General features: G+C 43.7%; 1 protein-coding gene across 1 annotated transcript in view; it reads left to right on the forward strand.

The window, feature by feature from the left end:
* Positions 1-231: 231 nt before the first annotated feature.
* Positions 232-15,352, forward strand: part of NLGN3 (neuroligin 3) — a 64,680-nt gene continuing 49,559 nt past the window's right edge. Inside the window, exon 1 of the mRNA XM_030209450.1 lies at positions 232-896. Coding sequence (XP_030065310.1) covers positions 419-896 — 478 coding nt within the window. The 5' untranslated portion in view covers positions 232-418. The remainder of the gene's footprint in view (positions 897-15,352) is intronic.

Genomic DNA, 15,352 nt, shown 5'->3' on the forward strand with positions numbered 1-15,352 from the left:
TCTTAGGCCAGCCTCCCTCTAATCTCTGTCCCTCGTAGGCCAGCCTCCCTCTAATCTCTGTCTCTCGTAGGCCAGCCTCCTTCCTTCCTTCTCCTTCTTCCCTCCTTTCTTGCTTATCTTGGCCCCTCTTTGGACTCTCCCTCCAGTGTGTATTCTCTAGTGATATTTTTCTATGGTGAGATAATCTAATTTTGTTAATAATTTGCTTTGTTTTCTTCTCGCAGTATTTTCTATCAAGCCAGTGCTAAGTGTGTAGACAGCACACTACAGTGGACATAAGGAGAAGCTCACAGAAATGGATCAACTTTGACCAGCTGGAATTACTAGATATATTTACACGGAGAATGCACTGATTTTCATCCCCTGCACCTCTGAATCTATCCTACCTCTCTTTTGGAGCTGGAAGCGCTCATTAGACATGCATCTTTCACAGCGGAAACATCTTCCATCTCTTCCCTTCCTCCGGGTAACTGAACTGCTCTGCGGCTGGAACTTTTCCCTTGCTCTGTGGCTTTGGAGTGTTGCTTTGCAAGTGGTAACTATTGATTGCCAAGCATACTCTCAGACTGTGAATACACACTATGGAAAGATCCGGGGCACAAGAGTGCCCCTACCCAGCGAGTTCCTGGGCCCTGTGGATCAGTATCTGGGAGTACCATATGCAGCGCCTCCTGTTGGAGAGAAGAGGTTCTTGCCTCCAGAACCTCCCCCCTCGTGGTCTGGGATCAGGAATGCCACCCACTTCTCACCAGTTTGTCCCCAGAACATTCACAACGCTGTGCCCGAAATCATGACGCCCATCTGGTTCACCTCAAATTTGGATATAGTCACCACTTACATTCAGGATCAGAGTGAGGACTGCTTGTACCTGAATGTCTATGTGCCAACTGAGGATGGTGAGTTTCCAGAGGGGTCCTGATTAGCAGATAAAGCTAATTAACCTCTTGATTTTGGTTCTTCTTGGGTTCTTATGCTGATTTGTTTTGTTCTTCTCTTTGTTCCCTTAAATTTTTTGTTTCTGTATTTGGAGCATGATGTCGTTGGTCTCTGCTGCATGTTGGCTACTTGTGACCCTTCCCACCTCATTCTCTGCCATTTTCTCTTGCTCATGCTCTGCTCTGCTTCGCTTCTTCACTCCCTCTTATCCCCAGCACCCGTTCCTGTACTTCAGTGGATGTGAAACCTCCAAAGCACCACCAGCAAGTTCTCAGCCATGTGACCAGGGTTTCTGCTGCTGGGCTCTCACTGGTCCTGGTTTGTGTTCTAGTAGGTGAGGTGGGGTATGTGGAGGAACATTCTCCTGAGTGCATCTCACATTAGCAAAGCTTCAGAGCAGAGGCGTAGCTTGGGGAGGGGGCACAATGGAGGCAGCAGCTCCCCCAGACAGATAAATAAAAAAAGGCACGTACCTCTCCTGCTGCTGGACCCACTCCCCTCACCGGTCTCTCTTTCCCCTCCTCTCCCCATCATTCTCTTACGTCATTTCTCAAGTTTCTCCGCAGGCGGCAGTGCTATTCACTCTAAAAGCAGAGAGTTACAGCAGAGCAGTAGCGGCACACGCAGGAAAACAGTCCTGCATGCTTTCACTTTGTTTTTAGAGCTGATAGCGCTGCCACCTCCCAACAAATTTGAGAAATGATGTAAGAGGATGATCAGAAGAGGGTGGAAGAGAGAAAGGGGGTGATGGGGGGGGGGGGAGAGATAACAGAGATTGAGAGATGGGGTGATGCTGGATGAAGATAGAGATAGCAAGAAAGAGAGAAGGTTATGCTTGATTGGGAGGAGGAATAGAGAGACAGTGGTACTGATTGACGGGGGAAGAGAGACAGCACGATGCTGGATGGGTTAGCATTGAGAGAGAGAGAGAGAGAGAGAGAGGTTGATGCTGGGTGTGCATTTCATCACATTGTAGTCCTATCTTACTTAAAGCACAAAACACACATAATCAACAAGCATCCTGCCTCCATGATATGGGGGCAGAACAGGGGTGATGCTGGATGGGGAGGAAGAGTAAGAAATGCCGCATGGAGGAAGAGAGGGCGATGTTGAGTAGGTAGAGAGATAGATGAGGTAATGTTACATTGGGGGTGAAAAATATAGACAAGGTGATGCTGGATGGAGGGAGGAGAGACACAGAGAGAGATGGGATGATGCTGGATGGGGAAGACAGAGACAGGTGGATTGAAAAAGAGATAGATGGGATGAAGCGGGATTATTTTGTGGGTAGTCCTTGGGCAAGCTTCAATTCAAGCTTCTCCTTCTTACCTACCAATGCACTCAGTCTGCTGCCCCTCACTATCTTTCTACCCTCATCTCCCCTTATGTTCCCGCCCGTAACCTCCGTTCACAGGATAAATCCCTCCTCTCAGTACCCTTCTCCACCACTGCCAACTCCAGGCTCCGCTCATTCTGCCTTGCCTCACCCTATGCTTGGAACAACCTTCCTGAGCCCTTACGCCAAGCCCCCTCCCTGCCCGTCTTCAAGTCTTTGCTTAAAGCCCACCTCTTCAATGCTGCGTTCGGCACCTAACCCTTACCGTTCAGTGAATCCAGACTGCCCCAATTTGACTGTCCCTATCGGACCGACCATTCACTTGTCTATTAGATTGTAAGCTCTTTGAGCAGGGACTGTCTCTCTTTGTTAAATTGTACAGCGCTACGTAACCCTAGTAGCGCTCTAGAAATGTTAAGTAGTAGTAGTAGTAGTTGGTGGTGGAAGAGAAACAGAATGATACTGCATGGGAGGAAGAGAGATGGACAGCACAATGCTGGATGGGGCGAAAGAGTGAGAGAAACGGTGTAATGCTGGATGGGGAGAAGCGGGGGAGATGGGACGATGCTGGTTGGCAGGAGGACAGAGAGACAGAAACAGTGTGGAAATGCTGCTTGGCAGTCAGATGGGGGAGAGAGAGACTGAAAGAAGATGCTGCATAGCAGGGAGACAGAGAAAACAGAGGAGATGTTATACGGCAGAGGGGGAGAGGAAAGTGTTAATGAAAGAATAGGGAATAAGAGAAAATGATAGGCCTGGGGGAAGGATAAATATGGAAAACTGTAGGTAGATTTGATGAAAAAAAGGAGCTTAAATACTAGATAGTAAGAATGAATGAAATCTAAGCAGAAAATAGAAGAAAGCTGAAAGAAAGATGAGTTTCAGAGATGGATGAAGTGAAGAAGACAAAGAGAAAAAGGAGAGAAACCCCTGGCAAGAGAGTTAAGAGACAACATAAGAAAGCAGAAACCAGAGACTGGAACCAATAGGTAGAAAAAGAATCTTACTTTTAATTCAGGATAAAGTAGTGTGGTAGCCATATTGGTCCACTCTAAAGATGAATAAAAATAAAACATAAAATGGAAAATTAGGTGATACTTTTTATTGTGACAACTTAATATAATTTTTTTACCAGCTTTCAGAGACCAAAACCATCTTCCTCAGGCCAGGACAGTATACCACGAAAGCAACGTACCAACTGACCTGAGGAAAGAGGTTTTGGTCTTTGTAAACTGATCAAAAAATGTTTTAAGCTAGTCCAATAAAAAGATGTCACCTTATTTTCTGTTTTAGTTGTATTTGTTAATTTCTAATGTAGTAATTGGAATGTCTAAGTTTTTGAAATTTGCAGCTACTGTCTGTTTTGCACAGTATAGGGATACAAGTGTCACTGTTTCTACTTCACTGGTGGTGCGATGTATGCAGAGTCTGGCTTCTTGGGGGTTCAGATTAAGTTTTGTCTACATATTTCTATTTTAGGTTATGATTACTTATTCTGTATTTGGTGAGGTTCTGTGTGTGTGAACAAGGCCAGGTATTCTGTGAAGCACTGAATTTCTAAGTAGGATCAATCTAACACAGGTTATTTAGTTTTTCCAGTAGGTGTATTAATGCTCTAGTGCTCACTGCAATATTTACGGTGCTGTTTTAATTAAGTAGGCCCTTATTGTGTGATTCCTGGAAGTTAGTGCTATTATGGTATGCTAGAGTTGCTCTGTAGGTCCTGAGTGACTTTTGTAGAGTTTTGTATTACTTCACAGTATACCTGGCACTGGATTTTGGATTTGTATTTAGCTTATACCTCATAGTAGTAGCTGAAGGTGAGTTACATTCAGGTATAACAGGGGTTTTCCTGACCCTGGAGATTTGCAATCTGTTTGCACCAAAGGTAATAGTTAAGTGACCTGCGAAGCTCTCAAGGAGCAGCAGTGGGATTTCAGCCCTGGCTTCCTTGGTCCTCAGCCCACTACTCTAACCATTAAATATAGCTAATATAGATAATACCTGTTCCAAACATGTTTTGTTACTCTACAGTAAAGACCAGCAGATCTGAAGCCTGGTGGCCATTTGGCAACTTACCAAAACATTTTATGATTGTCAGTAACCACTGGATTTCTGTTACAGTGGTTCTGATCATCACTGTTCACAAGGCCAACAGGGGGACTGGGGGATCTAGGACTGGCTGGGAGCCAAGTGTTGAAGGACCTGCCAATATTTCCAGAATACTGTGAATACTGTTCTGTTTAATTTGCATTATGGTACTGAAACTAAATCAGTATGGTGACATACACAATATATAGAAGTCTAAATATAACAAATCAGAAAAACCTAGACTTTAATCACAAGCATAAACTTTAGAAACTAAATTCTAAATATGCTAAAAAGCACTGTCCCCGATATTTAGCCGGCGGCGGTGAGTATTTTGCTGCCAGGCACTGGTGTTATTCCCAGATATCGAATGCTTTTTTTTTTGAGCTACCTAACATAGTCAGTTAAGTCAATGTTCAGCCCCTCATCGTAGAAGCCAAACCGCTTAAAGATAGGCCTGCTATTTACACAGCCCAGTTTAAGAGGTTTACATATGCGTTGACGGGAATATCGGCACTTAACCCAACTCCATCTCTGGAATGCCTTCGTATGTAATGAAAGATATAAGTATTAATATGCTTCATATGCTTACTATTTGGCCAAATGATTGTTTAGCTTCAGGAGTATTTCCTTCCCTGTTATAGTGAGATAGTCTTGACACCTATTTCAAAAAATTCAAATGGAGATCTGTTGGATATTGCGAACTGTCGTCCAGTTGCTTCAATTCCATTATTTGCAAAAATAATGGAAGGATATGTTGTCAAACTCCTTGATAAATACCTTTTTGATTATAGTATTGTACATTCATCTCAGCCTGGATTTCGAGTTTGTGATTGAGGCTCTAGTGGCACAAGGTAAAGCCCTTATTTTATTTATTTGTTATATTTGTATCCCACATTTTCCCACCTATTTGCAGGCTCAATGTGGCTTACATAGTCCCATAGAGGCGATCGCCAATACTGGTATGAACAAATACAGGGTGAGGTTATGGTAGAATAAAGTTCATGTGTGACAGACACATTGGGGAATCATAAGGAGGAAGAGTTAAGTTATGTCCAGTACAAGCTTTGGTTTTGTTGAGTTGCAGGGTTAAGGCATTTAGGTTGGATCTTTGGGGTATGTCTTTTTGAAGAGGTTAGTTTTTAGTAGTTTCCGGAAGTTTAGGTGGTCATATGTTGTTTTCACGGCGCTTGGTAGTGCATTCCATAATTGTGTGCTTATATAGGAGAAACTGGATGCATAGGTTGATTTGTATTTGAGTCCTTTGCAGCTTGGATCACGGCAGACAATCTCGAGCTACTATTCATCAGCGAAACCTGGATCCCCGATCACAAGGACCCCATAATTTTAGAACTCTGCTCTCCAGGCTACAAAATCACTCACTGGACAAGGAAAGAAAAAAGAGGAGGAGGAGGCATAGCACTAATCTACAGATCCCACTTTACCGTAACAACAACAGCTGAATCTATAACACCAAAACTTGAAATCGCCTCAGAATCCACCATACTACCCTACTTGACCACCTAAACGTTGTCTTATTTTATAGACCACCAGGTAACTAGCAAGAATGCCAACCACACTTCATGGACTTTATATCGAATACCTGCATATCTAACTCTAATCTACTTATAATAGGGGACATAAACCTACACCTAGAAGACCCTAACGCAACCAATGCACGTGAATGCAAGGATTTCCTCCAACTATGGGACCTCAACTGGCCTAATATACAAGCTACCCATGTTAAAGGACACATAATCAACCACATCACACACAAATTGTCCTCCGACTTAAACCTTATACTAACAGATACTAAATGGACAGACATACCATGGTCAGACCACCACAAATTAAACCTAGCCCTACAGTGGCAGAAAAAAGGCACATACCACAAGCCTGAACGCATAACCTACACCATGAGAGGCCAAATTGATCCTGTAACATTTTGGCAACAGATCTACAAGAATGAATGGATAGCACAAACAGACTCCAAACACTACCTCCTAAATTGGGACAACAGATGCAGAAGCATATTAGACAAAATTACACCATTACAAACAAGAACCTCACGAAGACACATCTCGATACCTTGGTTTAACAAAGAACTGAAAAAACTAAAAACACAAGTTAGGAGACTCGAACAAGCATGGAAAAAATGAAAGATGAACACACACTTAACGCATGGAAACAAATGCAAAGAAAATACAAATATACAGTAAGACAAACCAAAAGAGCATACTACAAAACCAAAATAGGGCCAGACTACAAAGACGCACACAAACGTTTCCAACTTGTGAACAAACTACTAGACACCACACCGGTTACCACAACCAACACGGACACCCCATCAGCAGACGACCTTGCTAAATACTTCAATGAGAAAATGATAAAACTACGACTCACGTTACCACTTAATACCACCGACCACGAAAAATTCATTGACTGTCTAGACCCAATTGCCGAGGAATACTCAGCAGACCAAACCTGGACAAACTTTGATCTGCTGACCAACGAAACCGTCACCCAAGCAATCAATAGATTCGCCAAATCCCACTGCAAACTGGACATATGTCCCAACTACCTAATAAAATCTGCCCTTCAATGCTTCATAACAGACCTCATGTCACATCTAAACTACATGTTACAGCATGGACTCTTCCCTAAGGATAAAGGAAATATACTACTCACCCCAATACCTAAAGACTCAAAGAAAAAAACAAATGACATAACCAACTATCGCCCGGTAGCATCCATCCCTCTGGCAGTCAAACTAATGGAAAGTATGGTAACCAAGCAACTTACCGACTACTTAAACAAATTCTCAATACGACATGAATCACAGTCAGGATTTCGATTCAACCACAGTACCGAAACAGTGATGATCACTCTCCTAACAAAATTCAAACAAACAATTGTGTACTTTGCCTACAATTCGACATGTCCAGTGCGTTCGACATGGTTAGCCACCAAATACTATAGAACATCCTAGAATACTTCGAGATTGGAGGAAACATACTTAGATGGATCAATGGCTTCCTAACCGCAAGAACATACCAAGTGATATCAAATTCAAATACATCATCACCATGGAAACCTGAATGCGCTCTCACCAACCCTTTTTAATTTAATGATGACACCTTTAGCCAAATCGCTAGCCAACCAAGGACTCAATCCCTACATATACACAGACGATGTCACGATCTACATCCCGTTCAAACATGATCTAACTGAAATCACAAATGAAATCAAACACAGCCTCCAAATAATGAATCCAACTAAATCTCAACACAGAAAAAACAGAATGCCTCATTCTCTCTTCACAATATAACACGTACAAACCCATCACCATAAACACCCCAGACTACACCCTTCCTGTTTCAGATAGCCTGAAAATTCTCGGAGTTACAATTGACCAAAATCTCACACTAGAAAGCCATGCGAAAAATACAGCAAAGAAAATGTTCCACTCAATGTGGAAACTCAAAAGAGTAAAACCTTTCTTCCCAAGGGAAATATTCTGCAGCCTGGTACAATCAATGGTGCTAAGCCACCTAGATTACTGCAATGCCATCTATGCCGGATGCAAAGAACAAATCATTAAGAAACTCCAAACGGCCCAAAACACAGCAGCCAGACTCATATTTGGAAAAACGAAATATGAAAGCGCCAAACCCCTAAGAGAAAAACTACACTGGCTCCCACTAAAAGAACGAATTGGATTCAAAGTTTGCACCCTGGTCCACAAAATCGTTCACGGTGAGGCCCCAGTCTATATGTCAGACCTCATAGACTTGCCAACCAGGAACACGAAAAGATCAGCACGCACATTCTTGAATCTCCACTACCCCAGCTGCAAAGGACTTAAATATAAATCAACATATGCATCCAGCTTCTCCTACATAAGCACGCAACTATGGAATGCACTACCAAACGCCATAAAAACAATGCACGACCTAACAATCTTCCGAAAACTACTGAAGACCAACCTGTTCAAAAAGGCATACCACAATGATCCACCCTAAATACTAGGCAACTAAACTCTACCTGAACTAGGCAAAACTGAGCTCTCCACACTAGACTGATTAACCTACGCTATCACTAGTGAACGTTACGCATTACGCACTACCACTTTATCCCTCATGCCGGAAATGAACTTTCTATATTCGACTGTCTAACTTACTCTATAATTTGCTCTATCATTTACGAACTTTAATGCAATACCACTTTGTATTTCTCAATCCAGAAATGGCAATCGCCATTACGGCATAATGTAAGCCACATTGAGCCTGCAAATAGGTGGGAAAATGTGGGATACAAATGCAACAAATAAATTACTGAAACTGCTCTAGTTTGGTTCCAGAATTTTTTAACCTAACGTAATTACAAAGTTCACAAAGATGGAGAATTCTCATCAAACTGGAACCCTAGGTGCAGAGTATCCCAAGGCTCCGCCTTGTCTCCTTCACTATTTAATTTCTTACTTCAAACTTTAAGGAGACTTCTAGAACAACTAGAAATTCCTTGTTTTATATATGTAGATGATATCACCCTTTTATTTCCAGTACCACAAGACTGACCCGATACTCTGAAATCCATCACAAAGTGTGTACAGATGATTGAGTAATGGACTCTGTGTAATTATCTTAAACTTCATTGTGATAAAACCAAATTTCTATGTCTAGGTTCTCCCATTGTTGGATTTCCTCAGAGCTTCAAAATAACCTTAGATTCATTTTCATTTGTATCTTGTTCCAAAATTTTAGGGGTTGAATAGATGGTTTTTCAACATTTCCAAACTCTTGTTTGTAAGTGTTTTTATTTATGGTGGAAATTTCAGATTGCTGGTCCAAGCGCTAGTTCTGTCTAGAATAGACTACATAATAACATCTATGTTGGATGCTCAAGTATGCTGCTAAAGAAAGTTCAACCAATTGAAAATGCGGCTGCCCGGCTGATTTTCCCCATTGCTTGTTGATTTCCATTGGCTTCTGGTCAACGCTAAGGCCCAATTCAAGCTATGTACCATCATTTTTAAGATCTTGACAGGTTTGGCCCCTTTTTTATTTATCTGATCGGTTCATTCTTCTTCACAAAAGCTGTATTTGTAAAACCAGAAACCAGATGTTGAGGCTCTTTCCGAAAGTCAAGAGGGTCAAATCACATAAGATATTTACTTCGTCTTTACATTATCAGACATCGACAATATGGAATTCACTGCCAGCATATATTCGAACTATTACAGATTATGACTTTTTGTACCTATCTCAAAATGTTGCTTTTTAAGAAGTACCTTTCATAGATAGCTGTTTTTTCTGTTTTTGTTCTGTAATTCTTGTGCATTTTGTGTCCAATTTCTATTAATTGTAATCCGCACTGAACTTAATAGGTTGTTGTGGAATAGAAGCAATGTATAGTAATAATAATAATACGTCACTTATGATATTTTGAAAGAATCTGGTAAAAATGCTGCTCTGCCCTCCTCACACTGTAAATACAAATCTCAGGCCCTCTTATAAATAAGCCATACGGTTGGCTAAAAGAAATGGCATGTCTCTTCTCAAACTATCCATGCCCCTCGTTCAGGAAAGGTTTAGCAAATTCTCAAATCCCTCATCCCCACTTGCTCTACCTCCCAGCCTACGACTGAAGGTCCCACCACATCAGAATTAGCTTTACATTTATATAGCAACTAGTAAAAAAAAGCCCGTTTCTGACAAAAATGAAACAGGCACTAGCAAGGTTTTCCTCGGCTCCCCTGCAGCCACCCATGTCCAGCGACCCTCCTCTCCCCCTGCCCCCCCCCCTCCTGCCACCCATGTCCAGCGACCCTCCTCTCCCCCTGCCCCCCCTCCTGCCACCATGTCCAGTGACCCCTTCCCCCCTGCAGCCACCCATGTCCAGCGACCCTCCTCTCTTCCCTGCCTCCCCTCTAGCCACCCATGTCCAGCGACCCTCCTCTCCCCCTGCCCCCCCTCCTGCCACCCATGTCCAGCGACCCTCCTCTCTCCCCTGCCCCCCTCCAGCCACCTATGTCCAGTGACCCCTTCCCCCCTGCAGCCACCCATGTCCAGCGACCCTCCTCTCCCCCTGCCCCCCCTCCTGCCACCCATGTCCAGTGACCCCTTCCCCCCTGCAGCCACCCATGTCTAGCGACCCTCCTCTCCCCCTGCCCCCCCTCCTGCCACCCATGTCCAGCGACCCTCCTCTCCCCCTGCCCCCCCCTCCTGCCACCCATGTCCAGTGACCCCTTCCCCCCTGCAGCCACCCATGTCCAGCGACCCTCCTCTCTTCCCTGCCTCCCTAGCCACCCATGTCCAGCGACCCTCCTCTCCCCCTGCCCCCCTCCAGCCACCCATGTCCAGCGACCCTCCTCTCCCTCTGCCCCCCCTCCTGCCACCCATGTCCAGCGACCCTCCTCTCCCCCTGCCCCCCCTCCTGCCACCCATGTCCAGCGACCCTCCTCTCTCCCCTGCCCCCCTCCAGTCACCCATGTCCAGTGACCCTCCTCTCTCCCCTGCCCCCCTCCAGCCACCCATGTCCAGTGACCCCTTCCCCCCTGCAGCCACCCATGTCCAGCGACCCTCCTCTCTTCCCTGCCTCCCCTCTAGCCACCCATGTCCAGCGACCCTCCTCTCCCCCTGCCCCCCCTCCTGCCACCCATGTCCAGTGACCCTCCTCTCTCCCCTGCCCCCCTCCAGCCACCTATGTCCAGTGACCCCTTCCCCCCTGCAGCCACCCATGTCCAGCGACCCTCCTCTCTCCCCTGCCCCCCTCCAGCCACCCATGTCCAGCGACCCTCCTCTGGACATGGATCAGCTGTGAGGCATTTTTTTCCCCCGGGTTCTGAAGTTGACATCATAATAGCTACGGTCATGTCAGCCTGATCTACGGAGCCTAGCAGACCAACTTGGAATGAGCCACGGTCCCAGGCAGCAAGTCAGAATGTTGGAGGTGAGAATTATTATATAGGAATTAACCTCACTCAGAACTTCACTACATCCTGCACCTAACCCAGCCCCACCCACTTTCTTCTCTTCTCAGTCCCCCTCGAGACCTTCTTTAGGTAGCTCCATGACATCTTTTAATCCTCCCCCTGTTCTGGCATAATGCTAACACTTATCTATATCTCAACAACCACTTTACCTCTTGATCCTCTTCCCTCACAATATGTGAAAAACTTCACAATACACTTCTCTCTCCTCTATACATCATGAGTTCTAAAAACCTTGTTACGGGTTTTGTTCTCATGGCTTGCCTGCATTTTTCTTGAACAGAAGCTTAGCCAAACACTTGTCTCAAGTTTATTGTTCTATTTCCCAATTGACTTTTGTCTCAAAAATAGTTGAAGATTTAGTCTTACAACATCTTGTGGAGTCCCGCAAGGCTGTCTGCTAGCCCCAACCTTATTCAACATATTTATGGCTCCTTTCTGGGGGCTTACCGCATATGATTATCGCTACCTTATACCTTAGAGAACGACCATCTGCAAGAATTTACTAATCTTAATGATAATAAATAGAAATAAAACAATGAAAAGAAAAGCTGATACCTTTTTTATTGGACTAACAATACATTTTTTGATTAGCTTTCAAAAACAATACCACCTTCTTCAGCTCAGAATATATATAGGCAAGATAAGCTGAGGCAGCAGAGGATCCGGGATGTGGCTGGCTGGGTAAAAGCCTGATCCTTTATTAACAACTGATTTAAGGTGCTGTAGACTGTATCTGATGGATCTGGGGTATCCAGGTTTTATCTATGTCCCTATATTCATGTTTTACTGGTGTTAGTGCTAAGGGAAGGGGCGGGGGTAATATTGATCAGCACTGTTGTGTTTCCTCACCCTTCCCCTGATTACTAGGATTCATATTGATGGATCTGGTTGGACAAGAGGTGCTTTATTTGTGTTACAGGTGTAAACGTAGCTTATAGATGAGTATGAGTCCACAAAATCATTCACGGAGAAGCACCAGCCTACATGTCAGACTTAATAGACCTACCACCCAGGAATGCCAAAAGATCATCCCGCACATTCCTCAATCTACACTTCCCTAACTGCAAAGGTCTAAAATACAAACTAATGCACGCGTCAAACTTTACCTACTTGAGCACACAGTTATGGAACGCACTACCGCGCAACTTAAAAGCGATTGACGAACTAATGAACTTCCGCAAACTGCTGAAGACCTATCTCTTTAACAAGGCATACCACAAAGATCAACCAATGTAAACATACCCAACTCCTCCACATATATTCAGCATTGTCTTATAATATCTGATTGTTATACTACTATCATGTTTCTTCATTATCATTTTTCCAAATGATCTTTCTGTAACACGAAATGTCTATTCTCTATGTAATTCCACTATCCATGATGTATTGTAAGCCACATTGAGCCTGCAAAGAGGTGGGAAAATGTGGGATACAAATGCAGTAAATAAATAAATTTAGACATGTATATGCTAGTATGATTTCTAACTGCTTAACTTATCTTTGCAGAATGTTTTATTTTATTTTAGTTATATTTGTACCCTGTGCTTTCCCACTCATGGCAGGCTCAATGCGGCTTACATATACAGGTACTTATTTGTACCTGGGGCAATGGAGGGTTAAGTGACTTGCCCAGAGTCACAAGGAGCTGTGCCTGAGGTGGGAATTGAACTCAGTTCCTCAGGACCAGAGTCCACCACCCTAACCACTAGGCCACTCCTCCACTCCATTTAAACTGTGTTCCTGGAGAGACTACATACCACAAGGTTTTTTACATTTCATGGATATCCAGATTTTAGGTTTTATTTTGGGTGGAAAGTGTTCTCGCATAATACTTTAGAATTTTTATTTCTCCTATGTCATGTTGCTTATAGAGAATGAGATTTCTCAGTGTTTTGGTCCTTGATTCTGTAATTGGTAAGGGTTGGTCTGTGAGTGGCCAAGGCGAGAGATTCTGCTGGGTCATACTTGTCTGGCTTTTCCAATAGGAATCACATTGCTGTTCTGTATTTTTACCGTTGCCTTTTAAAAGGTACAATTATTGGTATTTGTGTTCAGAATTGGTGCTATTAACTTTGCTACATGGGCTCTGAAAAGCATCTTTGCAGGATTTAGTGTTACTTCACAAAGTATATGGTATTGAGTGTGTCCATGGTTTATATTGATGCAGACTATCAACAACACTCTAAGACATTATTTAGGAGTATACCAAGCGCTACTCAACCAGTATGCTTGAGCCCCCCCTCCCCAAATGTCAAGTCTAGGTACACGCCTGGTGCAGCACCAGAGAAATAGAAACAGAAATACCTTTCCTATTGCACAAAATACAACGAGATCAGAGACACAGATGTCCCAAAACAGGGAGGAAGTGAAAGAATGAGCAGGAAGGAGGAGAAACAGCAGCAAAATATGTTGTATCCTGTCACAACGGCAGAAGCGTAACCTGACAAGAGTCAGTATGGACCAGCACCAGAACCTGGAGTTCTCTTTGTTCCTGTCCTTTCTGTGCTGTGTCATTTCATTTTATTGTACTGTCATTTGTGTTATACATTTACAAATTTATTCTTTAATCATTTTGAGGGAAACTTCCAGAAGTAAACTCCTGACTCTAAAGCAGTATGAGATGCCTGCGCATGCTTAACCCACCCTGACCTACCCCTGCCCCCTTTTACGCAGTGCTAAACATAGGTTCATTGTTCACTGCACGTGGGATTCCTCAGGCACCTTTCTATGGGGCACTGATCAAACTGTCCATGTTGGCACAAACCCTGCAGTTGCAGGAGTATTGAAAGCCCACTGAATCGTGGCGTGAACGGGACCAGTGTTTCTGTGAGCAGTTTTGATTACGGAAACTGTGTTCATTGTTTCATTGCTCTTTCTCTGCCTAGGGATATGTTCCAATAAAGCACTGCAAAACTGTGCAGGTATTTTCAGAATATTGAAACCCCTGTTTCAATGTCTTGAAGGGCAGGTGCACAGAGTATCGTAAACCTTCCTGAATCTCAAGGATAAGAAACGCTGACGCACAGTAACAGAGGAGAGGGGGGTAGAAGGAGAGAAAGAGAGAGGGAGACAGACAGCTGGAGAGAAAGAGGGGGAGAGAGGGTGAGTGCTCCTAAAGCAAGGGGGAGACCCAAACACGTCCCAGGACAGACCGGCTCTGTGTAAAACTCTTGCAGAGGCATTGCTGTACTGAATCCTGCTCTCTGGCCCTGGATGCTGAAAGGTTGTTTTTACAGTGTACTGCCGGCTGTGTATCTTCTGCAATCCTGCTATTTTGAATTTTTCTTGTTTTTGTTTTGCTCTTTTGTTTTGTCTTCCCATGTTTGATCCACAGGATCCGGAGCTAAGAAACAGGTGGAAGATTTAGCGACTCCTGAAGGGGATGAAGCTTCAGGTATTTCTGTTCTGAGGCCGCTGATGCATGAAATGCCCCAGTCCAGAGTCTCTCTCTTCCCTTCCCCTGTCTGCTAGCCCTTCGGGGAGTTTGAGCTTTGGAGTGTGTGGGAGGGGGGAGAGCACTTTCTCAGCCCTAGGGAACCCCCTCTCCCCTTCCTCTTTAGCAAAGGCTGAGAACAAATATGGCAAGCTGTAAGCAGAAGGAAAGTTGTTCCCCGATATTTCTTAATTTCTCAATGGCCACTTTTCCTGGATTTCTGAAATCCTCCCCCCACCCACCAAGGTTTCCCAGAGTTTCTTAGAAAGAGTCTTTATAAATAACGTAGTCTGAGATATAAGAGTCTAACTGCAAGTTTGTCTCTCCTTCAGAAATGCTGGATCCAGATAGTGTTGCATAACTAATCATGAAAACTCTCAAAACTATAAATTACTGACCCAGTGTGACCTACTCTTTTGTTCGTATGTTCATTTATTTATGTCTCTCAAGTTACAATAAGTTCTGCAAAAGAAATGGAGGCCACACTTTTACCCAAACACTATATATATAATCAAAACTTATGAATGTAAAAAATATATATTAAATGTGATTGGTGCTCAGTGAA

This window comes from Microcaecilia unicolor, chromosome 7 (assembly GCF_901765095.1).
Source record: "Microcaecilia unicolor chromosome 7, aMicUni1.1, whole genome shotgun sequence".
Classification (NCBI taxonomy): domain Eukaryota; kingdom Metazoa; phylum Chordata; class Amphibia; order Gymnophiona; family Siphonopidae; genus Microcaecilia; species Microcaecilia unicolor.